General features: G+C 36.4%; 1 protein-coding gene across 4 annotated transcripts in view; it reads left to right on the forward strand.

Moving 5' to 3' along the window:
- LOC133516030 (autophagy-related protein 16-1) overlaps nucleotides 1-12202 on the forward strand; it is a 250562-nt gene that overhangs the window by 198717 nt on the left and 39643 nt on the right. For all 4 annotated transcript variants that reach the window (XM_061848712.1, XM_061848710.1, XM_061848713.1 and 1 more), the window contains 4 exons: nucleotides 1744-1864; nucleotides 6587-6766; nucleotides 11553-11637; nucleotides 12010-12156. In XM_061848712.1, coding sequence (XP_061704696.1) covers nucleotides 1744-1864; nucleotides 6587-6766; nucleotides 11553-11637; nucleotides 12010-12156 — 533 coding nt within the window. The remainder of the gene's footprint in view (nucleotides 1-1743; nucleotides 1865-6586; nucleotides 6767-11552; nucleotides 11638-12009; nucleotides 12157-12202) is intronic.

Below are 12202 nucleotides of genomic sequence, written 5' to 3' on the forward strand. Positions count from 1 at the left end.
TTGATCTCAATCATTTGTCATGTGATTGAATATAATAATCTGATTTCCCAAGCAGTAATGGATTTACGGGCTAACAACCTGGAAATCGACATCCTGTGAAATATTACTAGTTATAAACATAATAATTACTACGTTTTCCCTTGGTTTAACACTTTAACCACGCGGCTGTATTCTGCAACAACCAATAAAACAAGATCTAGTTACACTTTAAAACATATTACTAACAAGAATTATGAGTAATAATAATTTTAACAACTATCACGATCACTATCCTGATCTGGAGGCACCGCAGTGCCCCCGCCAAGTCGTGTAAAATAAACAAAACAGGCACAACCGTACCTTCTTTTCTCTAAGACTTTCTGGGTACTTCCGACTACCTTACTCGTATGATATGGCTAAAGCTATAAGCCTGAATTTTCATTGACCTATAGGACATGTCGGAAGCCGGTGTTGCTCGAAGCCTATAGGGCATAGTAAAATAAAAGTAATAAACTCACCATCGGCATTGAACCTTTAAGTAAGTCTAAGGAGAGATTTTGCCTCCTTCTATGGATTGTACAATGGGCTGTGCTCTGAAGAATTGTTTGACATGATGCCAACGGCCACTTTCTATCACCGCACCGCTCGCCGTCGGCAGAATGTTCATCCTCATACCCTAGAGCCTAAATGGTCGCGCACAGTGCGGTTTAAGAGGGATTTCCTCCCACGGACGCTCCGGAATGAGTTCTGTGCCGAGGTTTTCCCGAGGGTCTACAGTATGGGGTTCTTCAAAAGAGGAGTGTACAGGTTTTTAAAGGGTCGGCAACGCGCATGTAACACCTCTGGAGTTGCAGGCGTCCATAGGCTACGGTGACTGTTTACCATCAGGCGGGCCGTATGCTAGTTTGCCACCGACGTGGTATTCAAAAAAAGAAAAAAGTATATTCCCAATTAGATTTTGTTTGCAATTGTAGTAGGCGTAGTTAAGAATTTTTGTAAGTCTTAATTTTGTCACCTCTGCACTGATAACTCACAGTTCATCGATCATTAACAATAATAATCTAAGGAAGTACCTAGTAGACAGAAGCTACAAATTTTGAACACAATCAGTGTTTACCTTACGAAGCCCTAGAAAAATCTAACAAACCACTCTATTTCAGTACCTTTTTCTAATTTTATAAAACGCATAAATAGTTATATCAGTATAGTGTAAAATAACGCTTTGTAATTATAGGAAATTACAAAGTTACTAGTGCGTTCAACACACTTGTTATTAAATATTTTGCCAATATACCAATATGTAGGTAAAAGTCACAGATTAGTCTCTGTGCGATCTGGGTTCATGGGGTGCCAATTTCGAAAATTGTTACCATTTTGGAATCCAAAACATGTGGATTATTCCCAATAGATACCACCAAGTTGTTACCAGACTACTGGGATTTTTTCCAGTCGTAAAATGCGCCAATTACTAATTTAGTTACCTATTATACATTGTTTGTCTATAATATCGTTCCTGTTCTTAGATAGATTGTAACATAACCAATATCTTTAAAGTTGAAGTCCATTATCGGTAAGATATTCGTTCACTTCTAATATGTCAAGATAGTTTTAATAATGTTTTCTTTAATTTCAATTTATTTCACTCTTTTAATAGATTTGTTGCATCATTGGCCAATTTTGTTATTCTTATCAGAAAGTATCCTAAAAGGTATGATTATATCTTATATCCACGTAAAATAATAATATATATATATTTGTTCGCAGCATACGCTAACGGGTCACAGCGCCAAAGTGATGGCTGCAAAGTTCCTGGGGGAGCCCACCAAAGTGATCACCGGCAGCCACGATCGGACACTCAAGATATGGGACCTAAGGAGTAAAATGTGTCAGTATTTTGATGACGCTAAGTTAAGCTATATATATATATATTATTATTAACTTACAATAATTTAACACACAGAGTTCGCAATCGGGCTTTCATATAGTGTATTCGAGTACCTATAATTCCGAAAAGTTCTGAATGTCAGGTAACTCCAAAAATTAACTGAATATACCTTAAATTGTAAAGAGGAGACACTCTTCAGCTAGATTTTTTTACATTGACCCACCTGCGGTGGGTACGAAAATCTATCTGAACAGCGTCTCTGCTTTTTACAGGAATTGAATGTATATCAATGACATACCTAAGACTTACTTTAACATACTTGCATTAAATATATGACTGCTTATTAACGAACTTAAAAGCTTTAAAAAAAATTGTGTATGCGCACGACGTGTGCGCCGCGTTACTTGCATTTTTGCTTGAATTTATTCGCTTCCGCTCCTTTACCTTTAGGCCGGCGCCCCACTGCTGCGCACGCTACATCCACGGCCCACGTTTTAATACAAACCGTGGGCAAGCCCACGAAATTTTGTATAGGAACGTGGGTCGTGTACATAGCGTGCGCTGCAGTGGGGCGCCGGCCTTACGTTCCTTCTTTTGCGGTGAAATTTAGAGTCTTAGGCACTTACCACTACCACTTTCTGCCTTGGCACTGTAGAACTTATTTAAATATCTGTTTGTTTGTTTGTTGTCCTCGGTATTTAAGGTTTTTATTTATGTTTAATGCGAAAAGTTTAATTAAAACCGACTTAAGCAACTGATATCAGGGCCCCGTTTCATGAAGCCACGTAACTTATCATAGAAGTGCAAACGTCTTTTTAACTGCTTAGTCAGGTCATAAGTTCTGTCACAAAGATTTTTAGTTATAGGTACAGATCCCTTATTACTCATTTATGGGTTGAAAGCTTTTTTAATTCTGAATTAGTTGAATTACTTATAATATTATTTAACGTAATATGCTGTGTCAGTTATGCATAATTCTATGTAATATTCGAAAAAAAAAACTTTACATTGTTCAATCTTACACAAAACAATAGCTGGGTCTTTTATCTTTCTTTAGATATATAATTCATGTGTATTGGACTACCAAAATTGCAACTGTACCTGTTTTACCAAAGCTACTCATTGGATGGCAGTCAAAAATAAGTGTGTTTCTGAAAAATACCCCAAAGTCTAAGAAGGACATTAGCTGAAGTACAGACTTGTTGGAGAACTAAATCCTGGTGATAAAATAACGCTCTAATATACTAGGTTCATACAAACATACAATACATTACTATACTATACTATAATAGTACCTATTTTATTAATGTGCCACTGATTTTTACTCTCTTTTGTGAAGTATAATATTTCACAATCCAGCCGCGTATTCGCGTCTCACGAAAATCCCAAAGTCGCGATCTAGATTTTAAAATAATTATATGTATTACGTTTTGATCATGGCTAACTTTTTTGTATTTCACGGTTTGTTTTTAATTTTATCAGTCAAAACCTTTGTGATGTTATGACCTGACTAAGTATAGATTAAAATGTGCCTTTCTTACTCGTAAGAGACAGACAAATATATGGCGGAACATAGATTTCTGTGTGACTCATTTAAATACGTACTATAAATATATATTTATATCGTTTTATCCAAAACGTTACGTAATCTAAACCAATCATGATATAAACGAACAGGTATTGAAAATTAGTGCAATTCTCGTTACCCGGGCTATTAAAACTAGTTATATTATACTGGTGCTCTCACTGGCAATAAAAATGTTTAATACTTCATAGCCACTGATCCGCTGCCTTCCGCTTGCATTATATCTACTGCGAGGGATTAGACGCACTACCTCTATAACTTTATTGTCAGTCTAGAACATTTCTTTTATTATTTAATCATGCCATTCAATTATATACATCCTATGTAAGCAATTATTAAAATAAATCACAATGAGCAATTGAGTATTTATGTAGTCTACCATAAAGAAATGTATAGGTAACTGCTGAAACCGCAATTATTATAATAGGTAGGTAATTTGAGCATTTTTTGACCTTAACATACAATTAGCGCAGGTGCATCCAGCTGCAAAAGTGCATGGCCACTTTATGAATGAATTTAATTCATAACGCGTCCATGCAATTTTGCAGCTGAGTGTAATTACGTCACGGGTAAATGTTACGAATTGTATTACCTTATTTTTTTAATCGACTAACTATACTGTACAACATGTTTTTACTGTTGTAACATATAAAATTATTTCGTGGATCTCGTTATCATCAACATTTTTACCTTTCTACATCTAAGATTGATTTACTTACGACGTTACCGTGTCGTCTATTGCCAGAGTCTTTATAGTATTTTATGCAACAGTTGTATAAGAAGGGTCAAAAAAGGCGAGTGGCGTGAGTTACAATGTGAGCCGGAGCCGAAGGCGTAGGCGAACATTGTAAAGGAATACGCCACGAGAATTTTTTGACCTACTTATACAACGTTGCATACAATATTTTTCCTACGAGTCAACAAAAATAAATCTTAATTTAGGTAAACAAATTACAGCAAAAGTATATAGCCAAGACGCGCGAGCATACCTAGTTACGCGCCCAGCCCGCCCCGGGCCGCGGCCGGCTGGTCGGCGACACCTCCTCGTAACTCATGAGGCCCTGGTACTTGCTATTTGCTAAATTAATTTTTTGGACAGTTTTTTCTCAATTTTGGCCATCGTAGCCTACGGAGACTAACAAGCAACGCTAAGCGGTCTTCGTAGTCTATGGGTGTTGCTATATTACGGGTGTCACATGCGTGTTTCTGACTTATGAAGTAATTATTTTTACTATGCAACCAAATGAATATTTTGTAAGTTGGCAGCAATGCACTTAGTTTAAAACTGTATTCGTTTTGGTTTTGTTAGGTTGGTAGCCATTAATCGCAGTAACATTATAGCTTATAAAAGCACAAGAGCTTTTATGAGGAATAGACAATATAGACTTTTCTTGAAACCTTTTATGTATGTTCTTATATTCGTGTTAATGAATGCATAAATGACAGATAACAGTAGAGGAGTAGGAAAAATATTTTTTGTTGGCCATCAATTTCTGTTTGGGTTTTATCGCGTTTGGATTTGAATTGAACCGGTTTCGTTAAGTTAATAAAAATATTTAGCTATTGAAAACGGATTAAGATTTTTTGCGGTGGTCAGGACCGTACTAAAGGGATTGGTCTAAAACATATCTAATATAATCTTCAGATTATAAAGTAATATAAGTATATTAATGTAATATAATTGATTATACTACGGTTAAGTATTACAATTTGTGATTAAGTGCTTGGTTTCACCTACATCCGTGTTTATCAGTAGGAAATTAAATATTGCAAGGTTTTTATGCGATACCTAAACGCTGTGTTAAATGTGATTGGCTCACATCATTTTGCATCAAATAATGTAATTATCACACATTGCTTTACGTGGTACTCGCAGCAGTAATTGCAGCATGAGGCCCAATTCGTCAAACACACATAAAAAATTAGTACATTACGATACAAGTGCGATAAATAGGAAATTCTAAACCAGTGGCGATAAATTAAAACACGACCGAAGGGAGTGTTTTAAATCGACACGAGTTGCGAATTACTTATTCGCACATATATCGTACAAAGTTTTACAATACATATGGCCCTTTAAATGTTCGACACAGTAACGTAATATGCTAATTTTCGCACTAGTGTGGTAAAGTAGCACCATATGTAATGTAATAGTTATTTACGATACAAGTGCGAAAAAGAAGGAAATTCGCAACGAGTGGTGATAAATTAAAACACGACTGAGTTTTATTTTATTTTATTTAGGCAACACACAGTCTTATACAAAAAATAATGTAATAATAAGCTATGTGTTAATAGACCTTGAGTGCCCTACCTCAATAATAATATGTAATGTGTGTGTTTAGTTACGTGTTTAGTTTAGTACCTATTCGCATGTGTATCGTAGAACGTTTTACAGTACATATGGCCCTTTAAATTTTCGACAGGCACGGAATGTGCTTATTCCCGCATTAGTGCGGGAAAGTAGCACCATATGTACTGTAATAGTTATTTACAGTACTGTAAATATTTTATCTTCATAGTATGTGTAAGGAGTATCCTTGTTATTGCGTGAAAGGCGTCTGTTCGACGCAAGCAGTTAGGATCTCCCCACACCTATCGACGCTGAATCGACAAAAGCCGATAGGAAAAAGCTTTCGTGCTCGGCTCGGCTTCGTCTTTTTTGCTCTTATTGCGTAGACATAAAGCGCTTTCCTATAAGCCTTTGCCGGTTCCGCGTCGATGGGCATTTTGATTTAAAAGTTGTGCCTCCAACTTTTGTGTTGGATTTGGGATTTTTATATTATTTCTACTCAGAATTTTTTTCTTCTAAAGTCTAAGATGGTCGCGATTTTATCGTCTCTCATGATAACCCTCAAGTTTTAACAAAATCATGTGCGAAAGTGACGCATGACACGATAGAACGATAAAAGTACAACCTTCATGAGGAAATAATCATGATAGGAATGCATTCCTAGGGGACACTGGGGAGACCTGCCAATAAATGACTAAAATGAATCAATTGCCATAAATTTCTGTTTTTGACAACGTAGTTGAGTTAGAATTAGAGAACCCCCTACGATCAAGTCTCCCTAGTCTCCCCTGCTGGGCATTATTTTTTGCTTTACCTACTTGTCATGCTCGAGCTGGTAATACAGGTACAGAAACTAAGTTCGCGGGATCGTCGTGCAACGACCTGGTCACCTCAGACAGCGCCGGCTCCACGATCATTTCCGGCCACTTCGACAAGACGATACGGTTCTGGGACATACGCACCGAGATGTCTGCCAACCATATAGTACTCCAAGGGAAAATCACCTCACTAGACCTGAGTAGAGGTAAGTGTAACCTAATGGTATAATACTTTTTTATTGTTTACCTACTTTCTTTTAAAGACCGAGTTTACTAGGTAGGTTATTGCAAACTACCAACAATACTTAATCAACTATTTGCGTATTGACATGCATTGTGACTATTGACAACACAAATTTCCTTTTCATAGTAATGTAGGTACTTACGTAATTTCTGTGAAGATACCTATCTAAAGATTGAAAGAATGACTCCAAACATCACCCATTTATTGTGTAAACATGCGATTTCAAGAGAGATGTAATTTGTTTTGACTTGAAACTACAATATAAAAAATATAAATGTAGTTCACTACCCATCGATTACAGGAAAACTTATAGGAAACGTAAAGCGTACTCAGCTCACAATCTTAAGGAAAATACATTTTGTTACAAAAAAATCTAATTAAATAGTGCGCAAGTCCGACTCGCACTTGGTTGGTTTTTAAAATGGTGTCATTTAATCTCGGTACGATTAAATATTTTAAACCAAATAATCATTGAAATTTTCACCATAATTGTTAATTTTAGTATTTTTTTTTTGACATTGTGCGGTTATGAGACAGTATTCAATACAGGATTATTACTTATATTAATCAACCTGTATAACCATTTTGTTAGGCACATAGATATTATCATTCACTCATTCGACCAATTCAGCCAGCTCTCCCGAAAATACCTAAACCTTTGTTTGGATTATGATTTGATCTGCTTTCGCACAAGGGCGAAAGTAAAGTATATTTTTCTAAATCACAGAAAAACAATGATTAATAGTTATGTGAAATAATAATTACTAGTTACATACAGAAAAGTAACCTGAATTTAGTGTGATGTATAATAGGCGCCTTGGGGTGTTAATGAATAACTATTCGTGTTTTTGTACTATGACAGGTGTAATATATCAACGCAAAACAGTTACATGCCATAAACGGCTTGTTAATTTCAATAGAGTTAAGACTAACATTAGTTGTTAATTGAATGTACGGCGAAGCGCGAGTTTCGGTATTCGTGTCAGCAGAAGAACGTGACGTGTACGCGGCGCTCGTTTCCGTTAAGCGTTATGCGTCCGATCAATCCCTTTTTGTCAGTAACGGCCCACGAAACGTTTAGATTGATACCTTCAATCAAACGGAGTGGCGGGACTCAGTGGAAACTGATTAAATCACGTCGATTTCGTCGCCGGCGTACAGTAGCCGGACAAATGAATGGGGAGACGTTCACAGTTATACGCGCCACGGCCGATCCCGATGCATCAGTGAGCCATCGGGACCCACGACCTAAAGTACGCCATTCACAATCACAACCAAGTATAAAAAATCCTCAGCCGGACTATAAAAGTTCATTTATAACTTGGATCTTTTTAAATCGAGAGTGAATAGACATCTTTTAGGTAAGCATGCTCCACCCTAGACTGCATCGGCACTTACCATCAGGTGAAATTGTGGTCAAATGCTTCCCCTTTTTCCAATAAAAAAAAGTTGATCAACCGCTACGTAAAATGCCAGGGTAAAAGAGGTATCCAACATACTCTTCAGTATCCTGAAGGATGTGTGTACGTCCAACACGTACACGGGCAGAGGCAACATTTACCCGGCGTACCTCTTATATTAAATAATTAATTAAACGAAGAGATTTAAAAACGCAATCCCTAAGGGTGTGAAAATTGTGTTGAAAATGTTCATCGACTTCTACGACGACGAAAAGTAAAGCGGATATTCATCCGCTTTACTTTTCGTCGTCGTAGAAGTCGATGAACATTTTCAGTTATATCTACATAAATGAGGATGACCGCCATCAACAATTTACACTTTACACATTTCCAATAGGTATTACTTTCTCGTTACGAGTATCATGTTTACATAAGTATTTAATGTACCTAAAATATCGGACCATGAATGGGTTTCCTTCTTAATAATCGAACGCTCGTTTCGGCGCATCACACAAAACATGCCAAAACTAACTAACCGGCTATCGATTACATCTCTGCGCGAACGGTGCAGCCTGACCTTACGATACCCAATTACCCCTTGTAATGATGGACGACTAATGAAAGGTTCATCGTCTACGTTTTATTTCATAAATCTCCATTTTAGAACGGTGTTATTATAGAATTTTAGGTTAAACGTTATTACTAGTTGCCAAACATGGTAAATACTTAACCAATGTTGTCGATGCTGTTTAACATTATAAAATTAGTCTTGGCAAAAACCTTGAATTGATTTCATATGAGCATAGTTGTGTAGGTACCTAGTACCTAGCTACTTACTTCTTTTTTTCACTTCAATGTTCCATTTGTGAATAATATAACCAGGAATGAGACATACTATAAAGGCTTATTAAGATTATGATGATACACAACAATAACCTGCATTTCAATGTCACAACTTTTGCATAGGAGTTGTCAATATACAAAGTGTTTAGGCGCGGAATAAAAGTTTGGTGCAAGTATAATCTTTTTCATGTTACATAGGTATTACGATGACATATTTGCAACGCCAGTCTAAATGCATTTGGAAAATATTTGTATGGCACTTGAACTCCGACTAATGAACGTCCATAATGTTCCATTCCTTTATATTGATGCGGGCTCAAAGTATATAAATGACAGTTGCAATTCCCATAAATTTGCTTTATGGCTAACTATCTGATTACTCGTGCTTCTCCCGTATTAAGGCATTAATCAAACTATAACGGAAACTGTCACTTCATTTAAGATAGAGTTGTGAAACATTTCAAATTCGTACATAAATTGGTAGCAATTTATTCTTTTCTTCAACAAACATTAACTAAAAGTATGTTATCTAGAATCAAGATCAGTATGTACGCACGTAACTACACTGCATAAATCATATTGTTTAGTCAATTATGTTTTTTATGTTTAATTCAAAAATTGTGTACTCTGGTGTCCTTAATTTTACTTGGAATAGCTGTGGGGCATGACTGTTGGCACCAAGATTAATGGAACACTTAGCTGCCAACCTCTCTGCACGGTTTTGTTATCTAGAGAGAATTCATTTACCTGTATCCGCTCGGTCAATGGTAATAATAAATTATATCATGTAAATGTAGGTACATCCTATATTCAATGTCCAAAAAATACATAGGTATCACATATGAACGTATTACTACGCTGTAAGGCCCATTGTGTTGTGTTTTTTGTACTGTCTTTACAATGTTTGACATTAATGGACCCATTTGTTTATCTGATAATGTTCATTGACTTCAATACGGTACGTGAGGAATCCAAATTATTCAATCATAACATAACATAACATTACGTTTTTTAGAAATTTTCGCTTGTTCTGGTTATATGGTTTAGGTTTAGGGTGGCCGCATACATTCAACTTAGAAAAAGCATTGGAAACAACTCTAAATGTGTGGTTAATGTCTTCATTACGCCCGGTTATAGTTATGTGTAACAATTTTCCTCGATATTCCTTATCGACGTGGAAAACAACAACCAACACAATGGTGAGGTATAAATGTATTCAAGGTAAACATTTAATAAGTTTATCATATCGAAACTAAGGAACAGTTTTCTAGTCTCTGTTCCCAAATAGGATGGAGGCATGTTTTTTTTTATCTGTCAATAAAATTCGAGTTCCGAGTTATAACATCAAAAAGACAGTTTAATTAAGAACCTTTTCCTTTTTTTAATATCTGTCTCATAATTTCCGAACAAATAGTAAGTTGTGCAACGAGCCCCCTCACTCACCTCACTGTGTTATATGGAAACGAGAGCGCAGGCTGGAGTGAATTAAAGACCCGAGTTTGCAATATTCCCTAGAATAACACACAATCGGCCCGATTCGAAGAATGAGATACGATAACGATAAGTTCTAGCTTAGAGCAGTTCTCATTTAGATATCGTTTGTAGTTCGTATAATTGACAGAAGCAGCTCGATTCGGGCAAAACCAATGTCACTTTGACGTTAGAATTATCGTAGATAGATCTTATTGGGATCACAGCGGAATCGAAATAAACGTCAATTTTGACATGTCGTTTAGTTATCGATCTTTTAAAGATCTTTCCATGATCTTAAACGTGTCTTAATCATTCTTCAAATCGGGCCGAATATTTTTCATCACACTTGCTAAGAAGAGAACTAAATTTCAATACGGTGAAATAATTCTTAAATACGGTGACATTTCCAACATTCGTCCGCCATATTGTAACTTTTTGACAGGTAAGGTTAAGGTTCAGACCTAACCGGAATTCAGCCACGATTGAGAATTACAGAATTAAAAATAATTTATACAGATAAATATTTCAAAAGGCTGTTTCATTATTCAAATTAAGTAATTTTAAAGAATAACCAAAAGTATTATTTTATAAACGTCAGTATTTTAAAAGTAAAACTCATATTATGTATATCCACTTGATTCGTAAGAATTAGTGACATAAAATGGCTTTTTTTTACAATCCATAACTCCCGGGGGAACAATATGGCCCTTTGTAGTTTTGCACACGTGCTTGTAAAAAGAATGTTCCAAAAAAGTCTGATGACTGATGAAGAAGTACTTTTCCGCCATTGACTTCGTAAAGACGGGCCTTATGAATACTACGAAGTTGGCTAGAAAATTGGTGCGCAAATGGCGTTTGTGCAGATTTCGTTGTTGCGCATGTTCACTCGGCGTTATATGAACGGGCCTTTCTTTACTTTTGAAATCTCTGTTTTCCGCACCTTACATTTTTCTTCTGTACTTCTTGCAAAAGTGCTAATTAAGTAAAAAGCAAGTATTTCCCGTGAAATGTTTACTGATTATTTTGTTACAGACAGCAATTATTTGCTGGCGTGCGTACGCGACGATACAATACAGCTGATCGACTTGCGACAGAACACCATCGTCCGGACTTTCAGGTATGAAACGTTTCAATGATAATATTTACCGTCATATTGATGTGTGTCATACGTACCTACTCATATGTTACGAGTATACAGTTGTTTCACCACGTCTAAAATATTTAAGAAATTAAGATACTTAAGCAAATGTCGTTTAAAATTATATTTTTAAGTAAAGTTCAAATACTGGCATATAATAAGTGCAAGTAAATTTCATTTAGCTACCTATTAAATTTTTAAATAAGGTGAATCAGGGACAGGCAGTGATCAACATTAGCTTTATTAGACATGAATTTAAAGCTATTAGGTAAAGCTTGAATTAGGGTTCTGTTCTATCAAATATACTCTTTAAAGCCTTAAGATTTCACCTAATTTCTTCTTCCATCACAGTCACGAGGCGTTCAAGGTGGGGTGCGACTGGTCGCGGGCGGCGTTTGGGCCGGCGGGGCGGCTGCTGGCAGTGGGCGCGGCTGACGGCGCCGCCTACGTGTGGAACACTCATTCGGGCAAGCTGGAAGCCACTCTAAAAGATCACTCGTGAGTACACACTGAATGAAACCCGGAGGCCAATTCGAAGTTATAC

This window comes from Cydia pomonella, chromosome 3, assembly GCF_033807575.1.
Source record: "Cydia pomonella isolate Wapato2018A chromosome 3, ilCydPomo1, whole genome shotgun sequence".
NCBI classification, from domain to species: domain Eukaryota; kingdom Metazoa; phylum Arthropoda; class Insecta; order Lepidoptera; family Tortricidae; genus Cydia; species Cydia pomonella.